Source organism: Branchiostoma floridae, chromosome 5 (assembly GCF_000003815.2).
Source record: "Branchiostoma floridae strain S238N-H82 chromosome 5, Bfl_VNyyK, whole genome shotgun sequence".
NCBI lineage: Eukaryota > Metazoa > Chordata > Leptocardii > Amphioxiformes > Branchiostomatidae > Branchiostoma > Branchiostoma floridae.
This window is the reverse complement of record NC_049983.1, coordinates 13,159,439-13,181,092: the sequence shown is the minus strand read 5'-3', so window position 1 is coordinate 13,181,092 and position 21,654 is coordinate 13,159,439. Positions and strand designations below refer to the sequence as shown.

At 42.6% G+C, this 21,654-nt stretch overlaps 3 protein-coding genes across 3 annotated transcripts; all 3 read right to left on the bottom strand.

Annotated features, from left to right (window-relative positions):
- Positions 1–48: 48 nt before the first annotated feature.
- LOC118416199 (short transient receptor potential channel 5-like) lies at positions 49–5,043 on the bottom strand. The gene is made up of 9 exons (XM_035821280.1): positions 4,729–5,043; positions 2,722–3,183; positions 2,258–2,443; positions 1,808–2,006; positions 1,372–1,511; positions 900–1,264; positions 521–752; positions 166–342; positions 49–63 (listed from the first exon to the last, which is right to left on the bottom strand). The coding sequence occupies exons 1-9, from the start codon at positions 5,041–5,043 to the stop codon at positions 49–51; spliced, it is 2,091 nt and encodes a 696-aa protein (XP_035677173.1).
- Positions 5,044–6,802: 1,759 nt separating this feature from the next.
- LOC118416198 (short transient receptor potential channel 5-like) lies at positions 6,803–20,752 on the bottom strand. The gene is made up of 8 exons (XM_035821278.1): positions 19,896–20,752; positions 19,432–19,617; positions 8,703–8,901; positions 8,309–8,445; positions 7,829–8,196; positions 7,445–7,676; positions 7,119–7,260; positions 6,803–6,807 (listed from the first exon to the last, which is right to left on the bottom strand). The coding sequence occupies exons 1-8, from the start codon at positions 20,328–20,330 to the stop codon at positions 6,803–6,805; spliced, it is 1,704 nt and encodes a 567-aa protein (XP_035677171.1). The 5' UTR covers positions 20,331–20,752.
- Positions 8,919–11,488, bottom strand: LOC118416690 (short transient receptor potential channel 5-like). The gene is made up of 3 exons (XM_035821880.1): positions 10,676–11,488; positions 9,617–10,078; positions 8,919–9,337 (listed from the first exon to the last, which is right to left on the bottom strand). Exons 1-3 carry the CDS (start codon positions 10,988–10,990, stop codon positions 9,140–9,142), a joined length of 975 nt encoding a protein of 324 aa, XP_035677773.1. The 5' UTR covers positions 10,991–11,488; the 3' UTR covers positions 8,919–9,139.
- Positions 20,753–21,654: the final 902 nt, after the last annotated feature.

Here is a 21,654-nt window from a genome sequence, read left to right as displayed (position 1 = left end):
AATTGAGCAAATATCAGAAATAACAAGGAACTTGGTGGCAGGAGGTACTTATCCTATCAGATACTCATGATCATTTCAGTGGTCGATCGTCAAACAGAACATTAAAGCACATTTCAGATACCATACGAGGGATAAAAATTGTTGCCCATGACATTTAATACTTACATTATTGTCTGTATCAGGAGGATTGTTTCGCCGACCACACAATGCCAACACCGGGCGGACAAGAGCGTTCCTCACGGACATTATCAAGCCGAAGGGTGGGGGTAAGGACATGTCCACCTTCAGGTAGCGTAGCACGTCTTTCATCACCACAAAGCCCCAGTCAATGCGCTTTACTTCCTGGAACACATTCAGGTCAGACATGAAGGTGCTTTCGTAACTTCATAAAATTGCCGGATTCAATATGATATAAATAAACGAAACCAATGCAATGTGCGTGATTTACTAAATGAGGGCTTCCATGCAAAAGTTATCATATCTTAGCGGTTATGTTGGCCAGTGCATTTTTATTGAGTACCTCTGTCCTCGTAAATGAGTCGCTCATGATGGCGATGAGGAGGTTGATGAGAACCAACACCCCAATAACTTCATACAGCCCAAACACCAGTTTGCCGACAGTCTCTGCGATGACAGGCCATTCTTGTATCTGGAACACGTTGACTGGGCTGGTACCCGGCTTCAGCTCGAGCGTGGACAGGTCAACAATACCAAACCCAGCCCAGAACAGGGATTGCAGCGAGTTTAATAGTCTGAAAATGAACGCAAGGAATAAATGAACAGGTAGCGTAGATTTTACACAGTCATATCAACATCTCTGATTTTCTTATTATGTGAATTGAATGTCATTAAAAAAACCTTGGACTATGTTTTAAGTGAGAAGCTTAATTATTACCTACGTGTCAAAACCTTGTGACTTTGAACAGCTCAAAGCCTGAAGGTTGCTCTGTGAATAGTTGGAACAGAGGTACTGGTGCATCGTCCCATAGAACCAGTACAGCTGGCTCAAACCGAGAGCAAAGGCGAACAGAATCAGTCCATCCAGGACCACGAACTTCATAATGTCTACAGCCATTCGTCCGATGGAGATCAGCAGCATCCCCAGGAAACGATTATAAATAAACAGAGACAAGGCTCGGATGAACACGACGATTGTGAAGATGGAGAAGAGGGCGTCTGCGACTGCAACCGGCTGGAATCTGCTTTCATTTGCTTTGTGTGTCCAATCATCGGCGACCGTGTTCTGCTCGGAACGTATGTCGAGCTAATGAAAATATAAAAAGTCAACATCACAGACCGCTCAACATACCAAATTACAATCGGTTGATTCAAAATTACATTCTTCTTTCGAAATACCAAATGCCCTCTTGCCTGAAAAAGTGACACAAGCCGGAGAGTGAACTGTGCTAGGTAGACCGAAATCATCACAAAGTCCAGAATGTTCCAAAGCTGCTTGAAGTGGTCCACCAGGCCTTCTCTTCGAACTTCTTGCAGGTCTTTCCACGCTATGTCTGAAAAAGGAACCCTGCATTTTACAACAAAGCCAAACGAATCATATTAGATTCTGCTTTCGTAATTCTTATTGACGTACTTCAATCGCTGAATTATCGTAGTTGAAAGCATGAAATCACTTTGAGAAGGAATCAGAGCTTATCAGATCATGCACTATAGAGTGCATATTCGGCTAAGTGACCCCCATCCGGTAGCTATGGTACACAGCTATGGTACACTGCTGCGGATCACAACAAGCCGACGGCGCCAGCTGCAATGAAGACTTGAGAGAAACAAGAAAAATAATACCACTTACCGATGATCCATATCATGATCAGTATCTTTGTTGCTGATACCGGTTCAGAGGACACTGGAGACCCCTGGAGAATACTGTCTAACTCTGCTGGTCCCACTCGGAAGGACTGAGAATCCACCAACAGCAGGATCAGCAGAACGATCCACGATGCGGTCCAGTACATCTCACGCACAACAGAAAGACTTGAAAACTTGCCGATCTAAAAACGATAAGAAAATTAATATCCAGAGTAGAGAACACACACTCACATATATATATATAGAAAAACTACTAAAGCTCAACAAATCCGGTGCTCAAAGCGTAGATTTTCTAATGTCATATGTGGAACCAATTCTTTCTATTGATAAATTCAACAGCACTACCAGTTCCTTTTTACCAAGCGTAACAATCAGTTATTCACTATACATGTATAGCAGTACAAAATGCATAACTTATCCGTTGGACCCTGACCTTTGTCTGGGGCGCCAAGAGATGTGCCAGACACAGGAGGGGATACGCTAGCCCCACGGTCACCGAGAGAACAACCGGATAGACGGAAGAGGCGTTTTCCCATCCCTGAAAGGCCTGATGAAAGTCTGCGAACTCCTGGAACTTCCGTTGGTTGACATATTCAAAGCAAAAAGGGTGCGTCGCAACCTGATACGGGAGATTTCGTTAGCTATATCAAAAGCTAAACCAACTATATCAATAAAGCTATTCATTGCATATTCCATTGACCATTGGGGGTCAAATGCACTAAGATAGACTAAAGACTAAAATTAACATGCACCAAAGAATCTTCCATCCACGAAAAGTATACTGGCAAATTGATAGCAATCCACACAAAAATGTAATCAGTCCTAGAAGCACTTCGAAATGGGAATCAAGTTATCAATTTCAATTTGTTGAGCTCGAAACTGTAAGTAGCATTCAACCTGCTTTAGCTGGAGGTCCACAGCTAGCTGGATAGTAGAGACGGGCTTTCTGTATGGAGAGTCCTCTGGGCTGCAGAGGTGCTCGAGGATGGTTCCGGCTTCTTTAGTTGAGCGTGCCTCGTCCAGTAGCTCACAGGCGAACGTCTCACACTGGTCCGCCATCCGCTCCAGCTCAGGCCGGTACTGTTCCCGCTTCCAAAGGACGTCTCGAAGAGCCTTGGCCGTCCGGAAGGCCGTACGGAACGGGTCGGGGCTGGTGAGGAGGATGTAGGACGGGCTGCACACCGCACGGTAGGCGTCCAGCCAAGCGATGGACTCGCTGATGTCGGTTGTCCATTTGTGGTCGTCTGGCGCAGGTGTAGGAAAGCCAGCTTGAAGCAGCATCTCCAGGATATCGTAGTTGTTCTTCATGGCTGCCAGCATGACCGGAGTCATGTAGCTGGGGAAGGCGCTGCTGCCATCCTGCGAAATTATATACGTATCAACTCAAATGTAGGAGACTTAATACAGAATCAAGACCAGATCTAGAGGAGCTAGAGCCCCAATATGTTGTGCAAGTCTTAACAGTCTTTTGTCGTCGGAAAAAGACCACACACATACAGGGCGTGCGTTGGTCAATTGCCTGTTGCAGCTATCTGAACGTAAACTGCGGAATCTGTTAAACGTAATGAGACCAATTTGGCAACTTTAATTAGCCCTCGTGTTTTAATTGAGACATGTACTGTTTACTAGCAGTTTATTCGAATATAAACTGAATTGAAACATCATGCAGGTATACAACAGCAAGGGTAATGAAAAGTACGAGGGCGAGTCAAAAAGTAATGCAAGTACTGGTGATTTTGTTCCACGCTCATTTTTCAATCGAATGAGTTGAAATTTGGCACAAAATTAAAGGCACGTTCTCTTGAAATTGAAAAATCTAAATTTGGTTTCTATCCTTTCATTAGTTGATTTCAAGATGATGTCACCATTGGAAGCTTGTCAGACAATTAGTTCCTCTAGATCTGACCCACTACCAGTTACTGTAAGAGGTTAAAACCACACATGTATGATAACAAGTGCCTCTATATAGGTTGCATCTCAATTTTCATTTCTGAACTCTCAATGGTTTCTTATTTACAGCTCCTAGGATGGAGTAAGTTGTGACATAGAGCAAGTTTTGCTTATACACAAATTCGTGAATTGTTGGCTAAAAGACTACTTTTTCCATTCCCCAAAAGAAACGAAAGTTGACACGGTAGTTAATTAATTACTTCAACGGCCAAGATGTGCACTAAGGTTGATTCCTCGTAGTTAATGGGAACGTAGGCTACTGAAACTTTTAATCGACGCACCTCAAATCTCATAACCCTAACGACCGCTTGTACCTCACTCCATGTCAGAAGAAAAAAAGAAAAAAAAACTGATCGGATTTCATGATCAGAGTTGAAAATAAGCCTGTGGCTTATAGAGAAAAGCAGCTTATTTTATTTGCAGGCTCAGTCTCCTTTATTAGCAAAAATTGGTACCATGGTTTAGGGAAATTCTTAATTGCATATTAATTGGACATCACTTTTCTTCTGACGGGATTAAAAGGGTGTGGTCATCTTGAAATCAGTACAATAACTCATAAAATAATGAAGAACAAATTTTAAAAAATTCAATTTCAATAGGTCATATGCCTGTACCTCTGTGCCAAGTTTCAGCCCATTCCATTAATGATGATGATCTTTATTTTGCATGTTCCTACTCATGAGGGCATTAATGAATGGGTCTGTTATGAAACCACTTGCATGAGTTTTGACTCACAATCTTATGCTAACGTTAAATTGAATGTCGGAAAGTAGTGAATACCCTCAAGAGTTCTGAATAGCATAAAGCCGACCCTGTGCCAATGTGTTTTTGCCTTCACATTGTACACAAGAGCTAACATGGAGTTGAACGAAAGAGACAAGGCCACGGCGCAGCAAATACTACATTTCCCTAACACGTCTTGACATTTCTTCAAACCATCAGATAGTTACCCACCTCAGAGTCCACACCGTACGTCCGACCTAAGGTCTCCGCCAACGTCCTTTCCTTCAGGATCCGAACGGCGCCGACGTCCTGTCTGTCGATGGCGTACAGCAGCGCGTCACCGATGGGTGCGCCGTGGTCTAACAGAACCTCGGCCACTTCGCGCGACCCGCTGTCCACGGCTAGCTCCAGGACAGATCTTCCGAACCTGTCCCGGAGTAAACCAAGGTCAGGACAAACATCTGTGCTGACATTCACCTCCCCAAGAACTGTGGATACTTCCGAGACTTCATTATTACGGACGAGACTCAGAAAGCGTGCCTCCATTTCCCGTGAATGTTTGGAAAGTGACGTGTGATGACTATGTGCTACTTTTGGGCATGACGCCAACCTACCGGTTTGACCCGTTTATGAGATGTAACTCTTGTCCACCTGATTAGACGCCTAGCCTTGCCAGAGGGTGTCTCTTAATTGTCGGTTATTTCTTCCACCTAATAAGTCCCGATTGGGGGGGGGGTATAATCGGTTGATTTGACTTGAGCAATTAGGACCTGAGCATTTAAGGAGGCAGGTAACATCTCCGAAGGATCCGGATCTGGTGTCACCGAGAGAATGAATAAAACCTGTACTTGTCATGACGGATACAGAATCTTTAATCACAAGAACAAGTGCACCTGTTGCAATGTAAAGCTCCCGATGTCAGCGTTACACATTAATAAGTCATGAGGAATCGAAGTAATAAGATTATCACTGCCAGCCCGAGAGATTTATCATTAATATATCTGTACCCTATACCCACTAGATTGATGTCATAAGTATTGGATATGTCATAAATATTTTGTGAAGGAAACTCTTTGCGGAAAACTGTTTATTCTTGTATATATATGAGTAGTTGAATAATCTCTAATCCTCCGTCCACAATGTACTCATCTGCCTCATAATACATATCACTGCTCTAAAGAACAAGTGTCAACAACAACAACAACAAGAGAACAAGAGATTACAACAAAATGTTGAATTTCCGTCTGTGACCACTGGCTACTCTTTAGCTTGCACGAACTATGAAGAAGCGAACAGACAGGGTATATCAGACTTATGAAGTAAGAATAGACTTTGACATAATCCCTCTGATAACACGTGTACTCTATAACGTTATATTTAGTTTCTTCTTAACGATAACAAAAACTGTACAAATACTAATGGACACAACCGTGTTGTTCACCTTCTTTTGCTTACAGACAAAACATGACTTCTACGTTATTCAACGATCTTTACTAGCCGTTCCATGATTAAATCGGAGGTAGCCAGTGTTCAATGAAACATCTAATATTGAATAAAATGTTGGCTCATAATAGAATTTAACGATACCGCTATTCAAGGAACAAAGAAATCTCTTCAAAAGAAGTCATCCTTTTTAAGATATGCAATTTACATTCCATTGAATAAAGCAAGGCAGCAACCTACCAGAAAGATTAAAATAGTAAGGTAACGTTTATGTACAAATGTGGGCTATTGGATCAAAGCTACTCATTTCGACAATTACAAATAACATAACAAGCGAGAGAGGGTGCTATATACACATCTGCCATTTCATTCCTTTCATTCCAGACTCCTTTCCTTGCGAAGCAAATATCTGGTCATAAGACTGCCAACAACCATCTGTATGAAAAAACAAACAACATACCAATTAAGACAGTACAAACTCTAAGGAACAACGTTAGCATTTCAATATCTTCAATTTGTGAAAGTAACATCGCTGATATGTGCATACAATGATCAGGATATCAAGCAAATGTCGTTCAGGCAGGACGATTAGTGTCATTGCGGCCACCCTACCCAAACTATATGACACATTATACAGGGCTGTGTATTGGGTCCCAACATCTCCAAACGGGACCTGCTAAAGGCAAATGAGAAGATTGTTGCCAGGCTGCAGCACTGGCGTGGAACGATATGATGATGATGAGCACGATGAATGTGTGTACAGATAAATCTCAATTGATCCCCACTTATTTGCCCTTTACTTACTTTGAACACATCCTGTTTCGCTGGCAGTGCTGGTGATTGTGATGGACGAACGGCTCTCTCAACCTAAACAAACATACTTATCTTAGTAAGAGAGGAAAATATGCACGTTATAAAAGGAAAAGGAGAAGCCATGGTCGTTGTAAAAGCAAAGGTGACATCAGAGATGGTAAGGAGAATGTTACCAGGAGGTCTTTGTCCAATCAGATACATGTACTCATTATCATTTCAGTGGTGGATCGTCAAACAGAACATTGAAACACATTTCGGACACCAAACACCAAAACCAAGCCATGGAGGATGCAAATTATCATGTTTTAGTCCATGACAGTTGGTACTTACATTATTGTCTGTATCGGGAGGATTGTTTCGCCGACCGCACAACGCCAGCACCGGGCGAACAACAGCGTTCCTCACGGACATCATCAGGCCGAAGGGTGGAGGTAAGGACACGTCCACCTTCAGGTAGCGTAGCACGTCTTTCATCACTACGAAACCCCAGTCAATGCGTTTTACTTCCTGGAACAAAATTTAATTCAGGTCGACATGAGGATGTTTTCGTTACTTCATAAGTAGCCAGATTCAATACGATATACATAACGGAACCAAAGCAACATGGGCGATTATTTATTGAAGGAAGGGTACGATGCTGACGTTATTATATCTTAGCGGTTAGGCTGGCCATTGGATTTTTATTGAGTACCTCTGTCCTCGTAAATGAGTCACTCATGATGGCGATGAGTAGATTGATGAGAACCAACACTCCAATGACTTCATACAGCCCAAACACCAGTTTGCCGGCAGTCTCTGTGATGACAGGCCATTCTTGTATCTGGAACACGTTGACTGGGCTGGTACCCGGCTTGAGCTCGAGCGTGGACAGATCAACAACACCGAACCCAGCCCAGAACAGGGATTGCAGCGCGCTGAAAATTCTGAAAAACGAACGCAAGCCATAAAGAAACTGATAGTCGACGTCCTTAGTTGTACACAATCATATCAACATTAAACCTCTGGTCTTTCTACGATGTGAATTGGATATCGTCAGAAAAACTTTGATCAAGGGAGAAGTTGGATTATTACTTACGTGTCAAAACCTTGTGACTTTGAACAGCTCAAAGCCTGAAGGTTGCTCTGTGAATAGTTGGAACAGAGGTACTGGTGCATCGTCCCATAGAACCAGTACAGCTGGTTCAAGCCGAGAGCAAAGGCGAACAGAATCAGTCCATCCAGGACCACGAACTTAATGATGTCTACAGCCATTCGTCCAATGGAGATCAGCAGCATCCCCAGAAAACGATTATAGATGAACATAGACATGGCTCGGACAAAGACGACGATTGTGAAGATGGAGAAGAGGACATCTGCGACTGCAACCGGCTGGAAGCTGGTTTCATTTGCTTTATGTGTCCATTCATCGGCGACCGTGTTCTGTTCTGATCTATATATGTCGAGCTAAAAAAATAAAAAGGCAACGTCACAGTTAACTAGCTAAACAAACAAAATTACAATTGGTTGATTTCAAATCAATCACATACTTCTTTCGGAATACGAAATGCCTTCTTGCCTGAATCGCCACAAGTCGGAGGGCGAACTGTGCTAGGAAGACCGCAACCATCACAAAGTCCAGAAAGTTCCACGGCTGCTTGAAATGGTCCATCAGGCCTTCTCGTCGAACGTCTTGTAGTTCCTTCCATGCTATGTCTGAAAAAAAAGCACCCTGTATTTTACAAGCAATTTGATTTACAAACGAATCATATCTGCCTTTGTAATCTTTCTAAGTACTCAGTCACTGAATGATCTTAGTTGAAAGTATGAAATCATTTTGAGTGCATATTCGGCTAGGTGATCCACAACCATATACAGCAGTGGGAATAGGCCACAATTATGGTACACTGCTGTGGATCACAACAGACAACAACCACCACCAGAAGAGAAACAGAGAAAGTAATACCACTAACCGATGATCCACATCATGATCAATATGGACGCTATTGACACCGGTTTAGATAACGCTGGAGTCCCCTGGAGAATACTGTCTATCTCCGAAGGTCCCAGGCGGTAGGACTGAGAATCCACCAACAGTAGGATCAGCAGAACGATCCACGACACGGTCCAGTACATCTCACGCACAACAGAAAGACTTGAAAACTTGCCAATCTACAAACGATAAGACGTTTTTCATCTAAAGCAGAGAACACACAGAGATATAGATATCAAAAGCTTAACAAATCTGGTGCTCACAGCGTAGCTTTAATAATGTTAGAAGTGGAACCGATTGATTCTATCAATAAACTCAACATCGCTACCAGTTATCATTTGTCAAAAGTCACAACCAATTATTCAGTATAACTGTATAACGTATCAATTGAGCCTTCGAGTACCATACTACAACTTGTCACACCCTGACCTTTGACAGAGGCGCCAGGAGATGTGCCAGACACAGGAAGGGATACGCTAGCCCCACGGTCACCGAGAGAACAATCGGATAGACAGAAGAAGCGTTTTCCCACCCCTGAAAGACCTGATGAAAGTCTATGATCTCCTGGAACTTTCGTTGGTTGACATATTCAAAGCAAAAAGGGTGCGTCGTGAACTGAAACGAAAGATTTCGTTAACCATCTCAAAGCTAAAACCAACTAAAATAGTGATTACAACAAAGTTGTTTATTCTATATTCATGCCCCCTTGGGGGCTAAATGCACTAAGGTAGATTAAAAGTAACGTGAGGCAAAGAATCTTTCATCCACGAAAAGTATACCGAAATATCAATATCGAGATTTACAAAAATGTAATCAGTACTAAAAGCACTTCGAAAGGGGGATCGAGTTATCAATGGAAATTTGGTCTGATAGAGACTGTCAGTAGTATCTTACCTGCATTAGTTGGAGGTCCACAGCTAGCTGGATAGTAGAGACGGGCTTTTTGTATGGAGAGTCCTCTGGACTGCAGAGGTGCTCGAGGATGGCCCCGGCTTCTTTAGTTGAGCGTGCCTCGTCCAGTAGTTCACGGGCGAACGTCTCACATTGGTCCGCCAGCTGCTCCAGCTCAGGCCGGTACTGTTCCCGCTTCCAAAGGACGTCTCGAAGAGCCTTGGCCGTCCGGAAGGCCGTACGGAACGGGTCGGGGCTGGTGAGGAGGATGTAGGACGGGCTGCACACCGCACGGTAGGCGTCCAGCCAAGCGATGGACTCGCTGATGTCGGTTGTCCATCTGTAGTCGTCTGGCGCAGGTGTAGGGAAGCCAGCTTGAAGCAGCATCTCCAGGATATCGTAGTTGTTCATCATGGCTGCCAGCATGACCGGAGTCATGTAGCTGGGGAAGGCGCTGCTGCCATCCTGCGAAATTGTAACGTTGACACACGTATATCAATTCAAATGTACACGGCTTAATGTAAAATCAACACCAGAAAAGCTAGAGCCCCAATCTTACGAATTAACAGTCTTTTGTCCTTGGACCACACATGGCGTGCGTTGGTCTGATGTAAGCGACACGTACAGTACCTGTTACAGCTAACTGAACGTAAACTGCGTAATTTGTTTAACTCGAGGAGACCGGTTAAACAACATTACTTAGCCCTGGTGTTTACGTTGAGACATATACTGTTTACAGGTAGTTTTAGCTGAGTGTAAACTGAACTGAAACATCATGTAGGTATGCAACTGCAAGGACAATGGAAAGTATGCTAACATCAAATAGAAAAGCAGTGAAAGTGTTCTCAATAAAGCGTTATGAAATTGTAAATCGTATTGTAAAAGCTATTGAAAAAAGATGTGCCTGAATGTTTTTCCTGCCTTTACATTACACACAATAGCTAACATGGAGTTGAACGTAAGAGACATTAAGACCATGACGCAGCAAATACGACATTTCGCTAACACATCTTGATACTGCGTAATCGTTACACCTCTTCAAACCATCAGATAGTTACCCACCTCAGAGTCCACACCGTACGTCCGACCCAGGGTCTCCGTCAACGCCCTCTCCTTCAGGATCCGCACGACACCAACGTCCTGCCTGTCGATGGCGTACAGCAGCGCGTCACCGATGGGTGCGCCGTGGTCTAACAGAACCTCGGCCACTTCGCGCGACCCGCTGTCCACGGCTAGCTCCAGGACAGACCTGCCGAACTTGTCCTGGAGTGTCGCCAGGCCAAGAGAAATGTCTGGACTGACGTTTTCCTCCCCAAGAACTGTGGATACTTCCGAGGCTTCATTATTACGGACGAGACTCAGAAAACGCGCGTCCATGTTTCCGTGAATGTTTGGAAAGTGACGTGTGATGACTATGTGCTACTTTTGGGCATGACGCCAACCTACCGGTTTAACCCGTTCCGCTCGCATCGCGAAATTATATTCTTGTCTACCTAATCAGATACCTAGCCTTGCCAGAGGGCGTCTCTTTACCAGTACAATAGAAGGGGATTTTCGGTTATTTCTTCCACCCAATTAGTCCCGATGGGGGGTTATAATCCATTGAATGACTCCTGTAATTAGGCTCTGAGCAGTTAAAGAGGTATGTAACATGCAAAGGATATGGATCTGGTGTCACTGAGAGAAGGAATAAAACCTGTTCTTGTCATGAAAGGGACAAAATCTTTAATCATAAGTTGCACCTGTTGCACAGTAGAGCTCCCGATGTCAGCGTTACTCATTAATAAGTCATGAGGAGTCGAAGTAATACATTCGTACGATGATCACTGCCAGATCGAAAATCTCAAGTGATTTATTATTGATGCAATATGTCTGTATCCTAAACCCACTTCAATGTCAACAAGAGTCTGAAAACTCAAACCTGCTTGAAATATTTTGTTTTGTGATGGTGCGTATGGTGTGTTGTGGGAGTTGATATGGTTTGACGTTTGGCAAAATTATTCCATCATTGTTCTTAAGTTATATATCTACCTATGGTAAACAGTGAGATCCAAAACTACACCTTTCTGGTGTCCTCACCATTTCATTTTTATTTCCTATTGTTACACCTGCACCTGGCACATACATTGTATCTCAGTGTGTATATAATGGTTCACACCATACAGAGGTGACAGCGATGGTCACAGTTGCTCTTTTTTGCTCCTTGGAAGATTTTGACCAGAATGCCCCAGCAGTTCTAGAGCAAGCTGCTAGAGGGCCCAAACATACAACACTTCTTCCTTACACCACAAGCTATGTGCCACCAAAAATCAAGACCATAGCATATCCATGTCAAAAGATACAAAAATCCAAGTTCTGTTGCAGTACCAAGGTCACACACCAGGGGATCCAAAATTGACTTTGACCTTCGTCTTCCAAACACCTACCCAAATACCAACTAGAAAGGCCGGTATTTGCTTAGGAGCAAATTCAGCTATTTTCACTCCGCTCTCCCCCTTTATGCAAACATGGACTGTTCCAAAATTGAATTTGAAAAAAATCCAATGTGAGAATGACCTGAAACTACGTTGCTACTATACTATTTTTATTATGTATACGGTAATAATCAAACTTTTATTTCTTGATAACATCACGCACACAGCATGCTAGTGTTTCCCACATTAACAAAGAAGGCACCGTCTTACTTCAAGAAAAAAAGGTTTTATTTCACAAACGGAAATTGTGTTGTATTTTTTCTACAGATGCGTTAACACGTTATGCGACCCTAAACGTTGGTATTACGTACCCACAGCAGACAATAGCGTGGTTTTCCTGCTTATTTACACAAGGCAAGGGCAATTACTGCACTTATTCAAGGTTGTCACAAGCATAACTAATCTTCATACAAGCAGACCTCTTCAAACAAACTTCACTACAGTTTTAACTCTTTACCAAGATATACTTATTAGCCGTTTTTAGCATTTTTTAAAAATCCAATTGGATATCATGGCTGCACTGCAATGACATTATCAGTACGAATACATGTAAAGTTATGCACATTGTATTCAGACAAAAAGGATCACATTCCATTTTTATACCTAGAGTTAATCAGCTAATACATTATATTGATGAACAAAGATGATTAGCCCCTGTATGTTTGCACGAAGTCTGTTTCACATATCTAAATGTTTTGTATGCTTTTTGTCTAAAAAAGGGCGCAGCAATTGCAGTAATTATACGTCTGTTATAACCTTAAAGTCCCATTTATTTTTCACATAAACTAACAGATCTCGAGAACCTCATTATGCGCAGCACTGCGCACGTGATCCACTAAGTAGTACGCAAGACCTTTGCTGATTGGCTACCGAGACAATCCAATTAGCAGACCGCGAACCCGCCGCACCTGCCAGCTGCGTGTTCAAGGACCCTTTTGTCGCTTTGTTTACCACAAATGGTGAAACATAGGAACGCGTTGAGCGCCGCTGAGAATACTGTAGATGCAAGTTAGGAATTTACGTGTTTGCAAGCAAAAGTCAGTGAGATTTCTGAAACAACAGCAGTTCCGTGATAAACGGAACCTTCTCAAAAATAATAAATCAACGCTAATACATATGTCATTATTTTTTTTATGTGATCATGTGTACATGTGGCAGCAAGGCGACCCGCGTGGCGGTTGATTAGTCACTACCAGACTTCCACCTGGTTGAATAGAGGATTTTTGCCAAGTTCAAGGAATAAAAGCCTAGTATATAACCTTCTTGGTTGGAGTTAATTGGCCTATAAGTGTTGCCCGGCCCGGCAAATTGCAAGTGGCAAACTATAGTCCTCGGCCATGTGACGTTAACTTATCTGGCGTGTTTTCTGTCTTTTCTTGACAAATTTCTTCTATTTTTTTTACGCGGAGCGGCTTTTAATTGTGGGCAGTGTAACAGAGGGGCTCAAGCACCGCCAAATCGACCATGCCAAACAGCTCTGAGCTTTAGGCGTTGTGGTTTTCGCGTTGGGATTGCGATATTGTTTCTCTCTGTTGTTGATGACTTGTTCTGTGGTGAATCCTGCACTTGAAATGAATCCTCTGGCCGGCCGACTCTCCTAGCATACTATTGACTCTATTTGTCCACTTTCTACAATTAGACCACCGATCCGCGGAGCTTGGTAGAGGCTACACTTGACTGAGGGTGGCATCCTGTCTAAAATGTGCCTACGTATCTTGTGCTTGCGTCGAGATTTGTGACAATAAATTTGATTTGAATTGGTGACAATAGCGCTGAGAACAATGCCCTCACACCGTGTCATTATTCGTCCATGAATTTGATAACAGCAGATATTCCAACAACACCCGCATTCGCCGGGTAACGTTGCGACGCGTGTTCATGAATATTAATTAGAGCAAGCAGGGGTGACCACGTGCACGGTCGCCACCTGGTCATACACACTGTCATACACACAGGGAAGGTGATTACGTCATTTACCATATATGGTGAGACGCTCAGAGGCGGCGAAGACGAAAACGCAGACAAAAAAAACCCGCCAAATTGGCTTATAAATCATTTTTAAGTGATTTTGTGCCAAAAATGATAACAGGGTTCTTTTAGTAAATATCTCATGCACTATCATACCAAATTTCGGGTCCCTTGGGTTTAATACCTGGGCAGGGGAGGCACAATTATACAGTTCTGTCAAAACACCACCTAAAACATCCATAAAATCATTTTAAAAGTATATATCAAAAAACAGAAAAAAAAGTCCGAGGGTATTGGCCCAAGGTACACTTGTGCCAAATTTCAGGTCATTCGGTCCAAGAACGACGGAGAGGAATCACTTTAAAGGTCGTGACAGGAGAAAGAAAGAAAGAAGAAACAGTATGAAAACTAGAAAGGCCGACATTTGCTTAGGAGCAAATACAGCATATTGCAATCCATCTTCATCCTTGAAAAAAATCCCAAAATTCAACAATTTGAAGTAATGTTTACTCGAAGGGAAAATGAAGTACTGTGGGCACTTGTCCTACACACCTTCATGCCGAATTTTAGGTCATTTGTTTTCAATATAAGGGCATATGAGCCCAAAATATACATTTTTTAGTTAAAAATGGCTAAAAATCCCCAAATAACTCATTTTATAAGTGCTCTATGAAGAAAGTGTTGATGGGGTCCTGTTGTCATATGTCCAATTTACCTTTGTACCAAATTTCAGGTCATTTGGTTTATATACAAGGGCATAGAAGCCAAAAATATACATTTTTAGTCAAAAATGACTGAAAACCCCAAAATAACTAATTTTGAAGTGATCTATGAAGAAAGTGTCAATTGGGTCCTGTGAGCATATGTTCAATGCACCTCTGTACCAAATTTCAGGTCATTTGGTTTCTATACAAGGGCATAGGAGCAAAAAATATACATTTTTAGTCAAAAATGGCAAAAAACCCTAAAATAACTCATTTTTGGAGTATTCAATGAATAAAGCGTTGATGAGGTTCTGTGGTCATATGTCAAACGCACCTATGTACCAAATTTCAGGTCATTTGGTTTTAATACAAGGGCATAGGAGCCAACAATATACATTTTTAGTCAAAAATGGCCAAAAACCCTAAAATAACTAATTTTTGAAGTGATCTATGAAAAAAGTGTTGATGGTTTTCTGTGCTCATATGTCTAATGCACCTCTGTACCAAATTTCAGGTCATTAGCTTGTAATACCAGGGCACAGGGGCCCAAAATATACATATTTTGTCTAAAAATGACCAAAAACCCTAAATATCATAATTTCTAAGGCCTCTATCAAGAAAGTGAAAAAAACGTCTGGGGGTATTTGCTATTTCTACCACCCTGCCAAATTTCAGCTCATTTGGCCAAAAAATGAAAAAATTAATCCCATTTGAAAATTTTGACAGGAGAATTTCAGAAAAAACAATATATTGCAATCCCATACTATGTATGGATTGCAATATAACAATATTTTCACTCGAAGCGTACCTACGGTACGCGGAGTGAAAATAAATATCATTACAATCCATCAACAGGTTCTAAAGTTATGCTGACCACAAATATGTGGAAACACAAACAGACACACACACAGACACACCAAAAACTATACCTCCATTTTTCATGGAGGTAAATCACACGTTCTGTTCTGGAGATATAGCACTGGAAACGACCCTTCCACACACTCCCATGCTACTGAAAACTCAAAACACATGTTACAGCTGCTAGCTGTCCCCAAGGAGGTTGAGACAGAGGGAATGAGGCCAGATCACTCCATATCAGGAAAAGGGGTGTAAATATTTAAAAAAAAAACGAACCACAAAACAACAGCAAACTTCTAATCTACTTAATAGCACAATAGGTCACACACTCTATCCCCATAGCAAAGGAAATCGCAATCCATCCAGAGGTTCTAGAGATATCGGTCCGGAATCACAAAGATCCCTACCAGAAACAGTACATGCTTTTTTCAAGCATGTAACAAACCTCACAAGCTCCACTTACACGTACATAAGGAACATTGAAATTGAAATCTTTAATCACAAGAACAAGTGCACCTGTTGCGCTGTAGAGCTCCCGATGTAAGCGTTACACATTGATAAGTAATGTGGAATTGAAGTAATAAGATGATCACTGCCATTTCGGAAATCTCGAGTGATTTATTGTTAATGTGAAATATCTGTATCGTATATACCCACTAGAATGTCAACAAACCTTACAAGCTGACAATTCCACTGACACGTACAAAAGGAAATGGAACAAAGGTTCATTTCAAGAATATGTCGTGTAAAACATCAATTCAGGTGGCCTCGATATGATATAGGTTTCAATATCTTTGATACGTTTACCCCCCCCCCCCCCCCCCCTCTGGAGCCGTTTAGTGCAACAAATAAGACTTGCATGCATGTTTCAATATCAATTAAAACAACAACCATGTTGTTCGCTTACTTTTGCTTCCAGACAAAAACATGACTACTGGGTTGTTTCATAATATGTATCCCTCTTAGCCTGTCTATGGTTAAATCCTAGATTGGTGTTCAGCACAACAATGGGTATTGGGAACAATGTTGATTCATGCTATAACTTTAAGATACGTGTACATTAAAGTAAAGAAGAAATATTTTTGAAAGTCATTCCTTTTCAGATATGTAATTTTTTTTATTACATTTAGTAAAGATTTTATACTACCTGATAGATACATGTACAAATGTGGGCTATGGAAACAATCCCAATTAGAAATAGGAAGTTATATTACGCAAATGCCCTTTCATTCGTTTCATTCCAGACTCCTTTCCTTGCGAAGCAAATATCTGGTCATAAGACTGCCAACAATCATCTATATAAAAAAAACAAGGGTCATTAAGACTGTAAGGAACAATGTCAGCATTTCGATATCTGCAATATGTCAAAACAAATTGATGATATCTACATACAAGATAATGGAAATGTCTACCAGGCAGTGTGATGAGTGTGTGTACAGCCTAATTTGAACCCCAGTATGTTATTCATCCCTTACTTACTTTGTACGCATCGTGTTCCCCTGGCAGCGGTGATTGTGGTTGACCATCAGCTGTCTCCACCTAAAACAAATGTAGATATCCGTTAGAGTAGAGAGGAAACATGCACGTTATGAAAAGATAAAGGAAAAGGGACAACCCATGGCCATTGTGAAAGCAAATGTGACATCAGAGATGAAAAGGAACTTGTTGCCAGGAGGCACTTATCCTATCAGATAATCATTTTAGTGGTCGATTGGCAGAATATTGAAGCACATTTCAAACACCATACACATGTAGAAATTAAATATGAAGATTGTTGCCATGTATTAGCCCATGACCGTCGATATGTATATACCTACATTATTGTCCGTATCGGAAGGATTGTTTCGCCGACCACATAATGCCAACACCGGGCGGACAACAGCGTTCCTCACGGACATCATCAGGCCGAAGGGTGGAGGTAAGGACACGTCCACCTTCAGGTAGCGTAGCACGTCTTTCATCACCACAAAGCCCCAGTCAACGCGTTTTACTTCCTGGAACAAATTCAGGTCAGACATGAAGGAGTTTTCGTAACTTCATAAATAGCACAAACAAAACCAAGGCAACATACGTAAAATGAAGGGTACCATGCTAAAGTTATCATATCTTAGCGGAAAGGTTGGCCAGTGTATTTTTATTGAGTACCTCTGTCCTCGTAAATGAGTCGCTCATGATGGCGATGAGTAGATTGATGAGAACCAACACTCCAATGACTTCATACAGCCCAAATACCAGTTTGCCGGCAGTCTCTGTGATGACAGGCCATTCTTGTATCTGGAACACGTTGACTGGGCTGGTACCCGGCTTCAGCTCGAGCGTGGACAAGTCAACAATACCAAACGCAGCCCAGAACAGGGATTGCAGCGAGCTGAAAATTCTGAAAAGGGAACGCAAACCGAAAATGGGTCCACTATCCTACTTTATGAATTGAATGTCATAAAAACTTGATCAAGGACGATGTTATAAGTGAGACTCTGGATATTACTTACGTGTCAAAACCTTGTGACATTGAACAGCTCAAATCCTTCAAGTTGCTCCGTGAATAGTTGGAACAGAGGTACTGGTGCATCGTCCCATAGAACCAGTACAGCTGGTTCAAGCCGAGCGCAAAGGCGAACAGAACCAGTCCGTGCATGACCACGAACTTCATGATGTCTACAGCCATTCGTCCGATGGAGATCAGCAGCATCCCCAGGAAACGGTTATAAATAAACAGAGACAAGGCTCGGATAAAGACGACGATTGTGAATATGGAGAAGAGGGCGTCTGCGACTGCAACCGGCTGGAATCTGCTTTCATTTGCTTTGTGTGTCCAATCATCGGCGACCGTGTTCTGCTCGGAACGTATGTCGAGCTAATGAAAATATAAAAAGTCAACATCACAGACCGCTTAACATACCAAATTACAATCGGTTGATTCAAAATTACATTCTTCTTTCGAAATACCAAATGCCCTCTTGCCTGAAAAAGTGACACAAGCCGGAGAGTGAACTGTGCTAGGTAGACCGCAATCATCACAAAGTCCAGAATGTTCCAAAGCTGCTTGAAGTGGTCCATCAGGCCTTCTCTTCGAACTTCTTGCAGGTCTTTCCACGCTATGTCTGAAAAAGGAATCCTGTATTTTACAACAAAGCCAAACGAATCATATTAGATTCTGCTTTCGTAATTCTTATTGACGTACTTCAATCGCTGAATTATCGTAGTTGAAAGCATGAAATCATTTGGAGGAGGAATCAGAGCTTATCAGATCATGCACTATAGAGTGCATATTCGGCTAAGTGATCCCCGTCCTGTAGGATAGGCCACAGCTATGGTACACTGCTGCTGATCACAACAAGCCGACGGCGCCAGCTGCAATAGAAACGTAAGAGAAACAAGAAAATTAATACCACTTACCGATGATCCATATCATGATCAGTATCTTCGTTGCTGATACCGGTTCAGAGGACACTGGAGACCCCTGGATAATACTGTCTAACTCTGCTGGTCCCACTCGGAAGGACTGAGAATCCACCAACAGTAGGATCAGCAGAACGATCCACGATGCGGTCCAGTACATCTCACGCACAACAGAAAGACTCGAAAACTTGCCGATCTACAAACGATATGAAAATTAGTATCCAGAGTAGACGGCACATACACACACACGCACACACAGAGTAGCTTTTCTAATGTTAGAAGGGGAGCCAATTATTTCTATTGATAAATTCAACAGCACTACCAGTTCCTATTTATCAAGCGTAACAATCAGTTATTCAGTATAGCAGTATAAAATGCATAACGTATCCTTTGATTCAACGAATCTTACCCTGACCTTTGACTGAGGCGCCAGGAGATGTGCCAGACACAGGAGGGGATACGCTAGCCCCACGGTCACCGAGAGAACAATCGGATAGACGGAAGAGGCGTTTTCCCACCCCTGAAAGGCCTGATGAAAGTCTGCGAACTCCTGGAACTTCCGTTGGTTGACATATTCAAAGCAAAAAGGGTGCGTCGCAACCTGATACGGGAGATTTCGTTAGCTATATCAAAAGCTAAACCAACTATATCATTAAAGCTATTCATTGCATATTCCATTGACCATTGGGGGTCAAATGCACTAAGGTAGACTAAAGACTAAAATTAACATGCACCAAAGAATCTTCCATCCACGAAAAGTATACTGGCAAATTGATAGCAATCCACACAAAAATGTAATCAGTCCTAGAAGCACTTCGAAATGGGAATCAAGTTATCAATTTCAATTTGTTCAGCTCGAAACTGTAAGTAGCATTCAACCTGCTTTAGCTGGAGGTCCACAGCTAGCTGGATAGTAGAGACGGACTTTCTGTATGGAGAGTCCTCTGGGCTGCAGAGGTGCTCGAGGATGGTTCCGGCTTCTTTAGTTGAGCGTGCCTCGTCCAGTAGCTCACAGGCGAACGTCTCACACTGGTCCGCCAGCTGCTCCAGCTCAGGCCGGTACTGTTCCCGCTTCCAAAGGACATCTCGAAGAGCCTTGGCCGTCCGGAAGGCCGTACGGAACGGGTCGGGGCTGGTGAGGAGGATGTAGGACGGACTACACACCGCACGGTAGGCGTCCAGCCAAGCGATGGACTCGCTGATGTCGGTTGTCCATTTGTAGTCGTCTGGCGCAGGTGTAGGGAAGCCAGCGTGAAGCAGCATCTCCAGGATATCGTAGTAGTTCTTCATGGCTGCCAACATGATCGGAGTCATGTAGCTGGGGAAGGCGCTGCTGCCATCCTGCGAACTTATATACGTATCAACTCAAATGTAGGAGACTTAATACAGAATCAAGACCAGAGGAGCTAGAGCCCCAATATGTTGTGCAAGTCTTAACAGTCTTTCGTCGTCGGAAAAAGACCAGACACATACAGGGCGTGCGTTGGTCAGTTGCCTGTTGCAGCTATCTGAACGTAAACTGCGGAATCTGTTAAACGTAATGAGACCAATTTGGCAACTTTACTTAGCCCTAGCGTTTTACTTGAGACATGTACCGGTTTACTAGCAGTTTATTCGAATGTAAACTGAATTGAAACACACCGCAAATCTCATAACCCTAACGACCGATTGTACCTCACTCCATGCCAGCAGCAAAAAAAGAAAAACTGATCGGATTTCATGATCAGATTTGAAAATAAGCCTGTGGCTTATAGAGAAAAGCAGCTTATTCTATGTGCATGCTCCTTTATTAGAAAAAATTGGTACCATGGTTTAGGGAAATTCTTAATTGCATATTAATTGGACATCACTTTTCTTCTGACGGGCTTCAAAGGGCGTGGTCATCTTGACATCAGTTCAATAACTCATAAAATAATGAAAAACAAATTTCAAAAATTTCAATTTCAATATGCCTGTACCTCTGTGCCAAGTTTCAGCTCATTCCATTAATGATGATGATCTTTATTTTGCATGTTCCTACTCATGAGGGCATTAATGAATGGGTCTGTTATGAAACCACTTGCATGAGTTTTGACTCACCATCGTATGCTAACATTAAATCGAATGTCGGAAAGTAGTGAATACCCTGAAGAGTTCTGAATAAAACGCGTTTGTCTAAAGCCGACAATCATCACATTGGCTATTGAAAACCCTGTGCCAATGTGTTTTTGCCTTCACATTGTACACAAGAGCTAACATGGAGTTGAACGAAAGAGACAAGGCCACGGCGCAGCAAATACTACATTTCACTAACACGTCTTGACATCTCTTCAAACCATCAGATAGTTACCCACCTCAGAGTCCACACCGTACGTCCGACCTAAGGTCTCCGCCAACGCCCTCTCCTTCAGGATCCGAACGGCGTCGGCGTCCTGTCTGTCGATGGCGTACAGCAGCGCGTCACCGATGGGTGCGCCGTGGTCTAACAGAACCTCGGCCACTTCGCGCGACCCGCTGTCCACGGCTAGCTCCAGGACAGATCTTCCGAACTTGTCCCGGAGTGAACCAAGGTCAGGACAAGCGTCTGGGCTTACATTCACCTCACCAAGAACCGTGGATACTTCCGAGACTTCATTATTACGGACGAGACTCAGAAAAC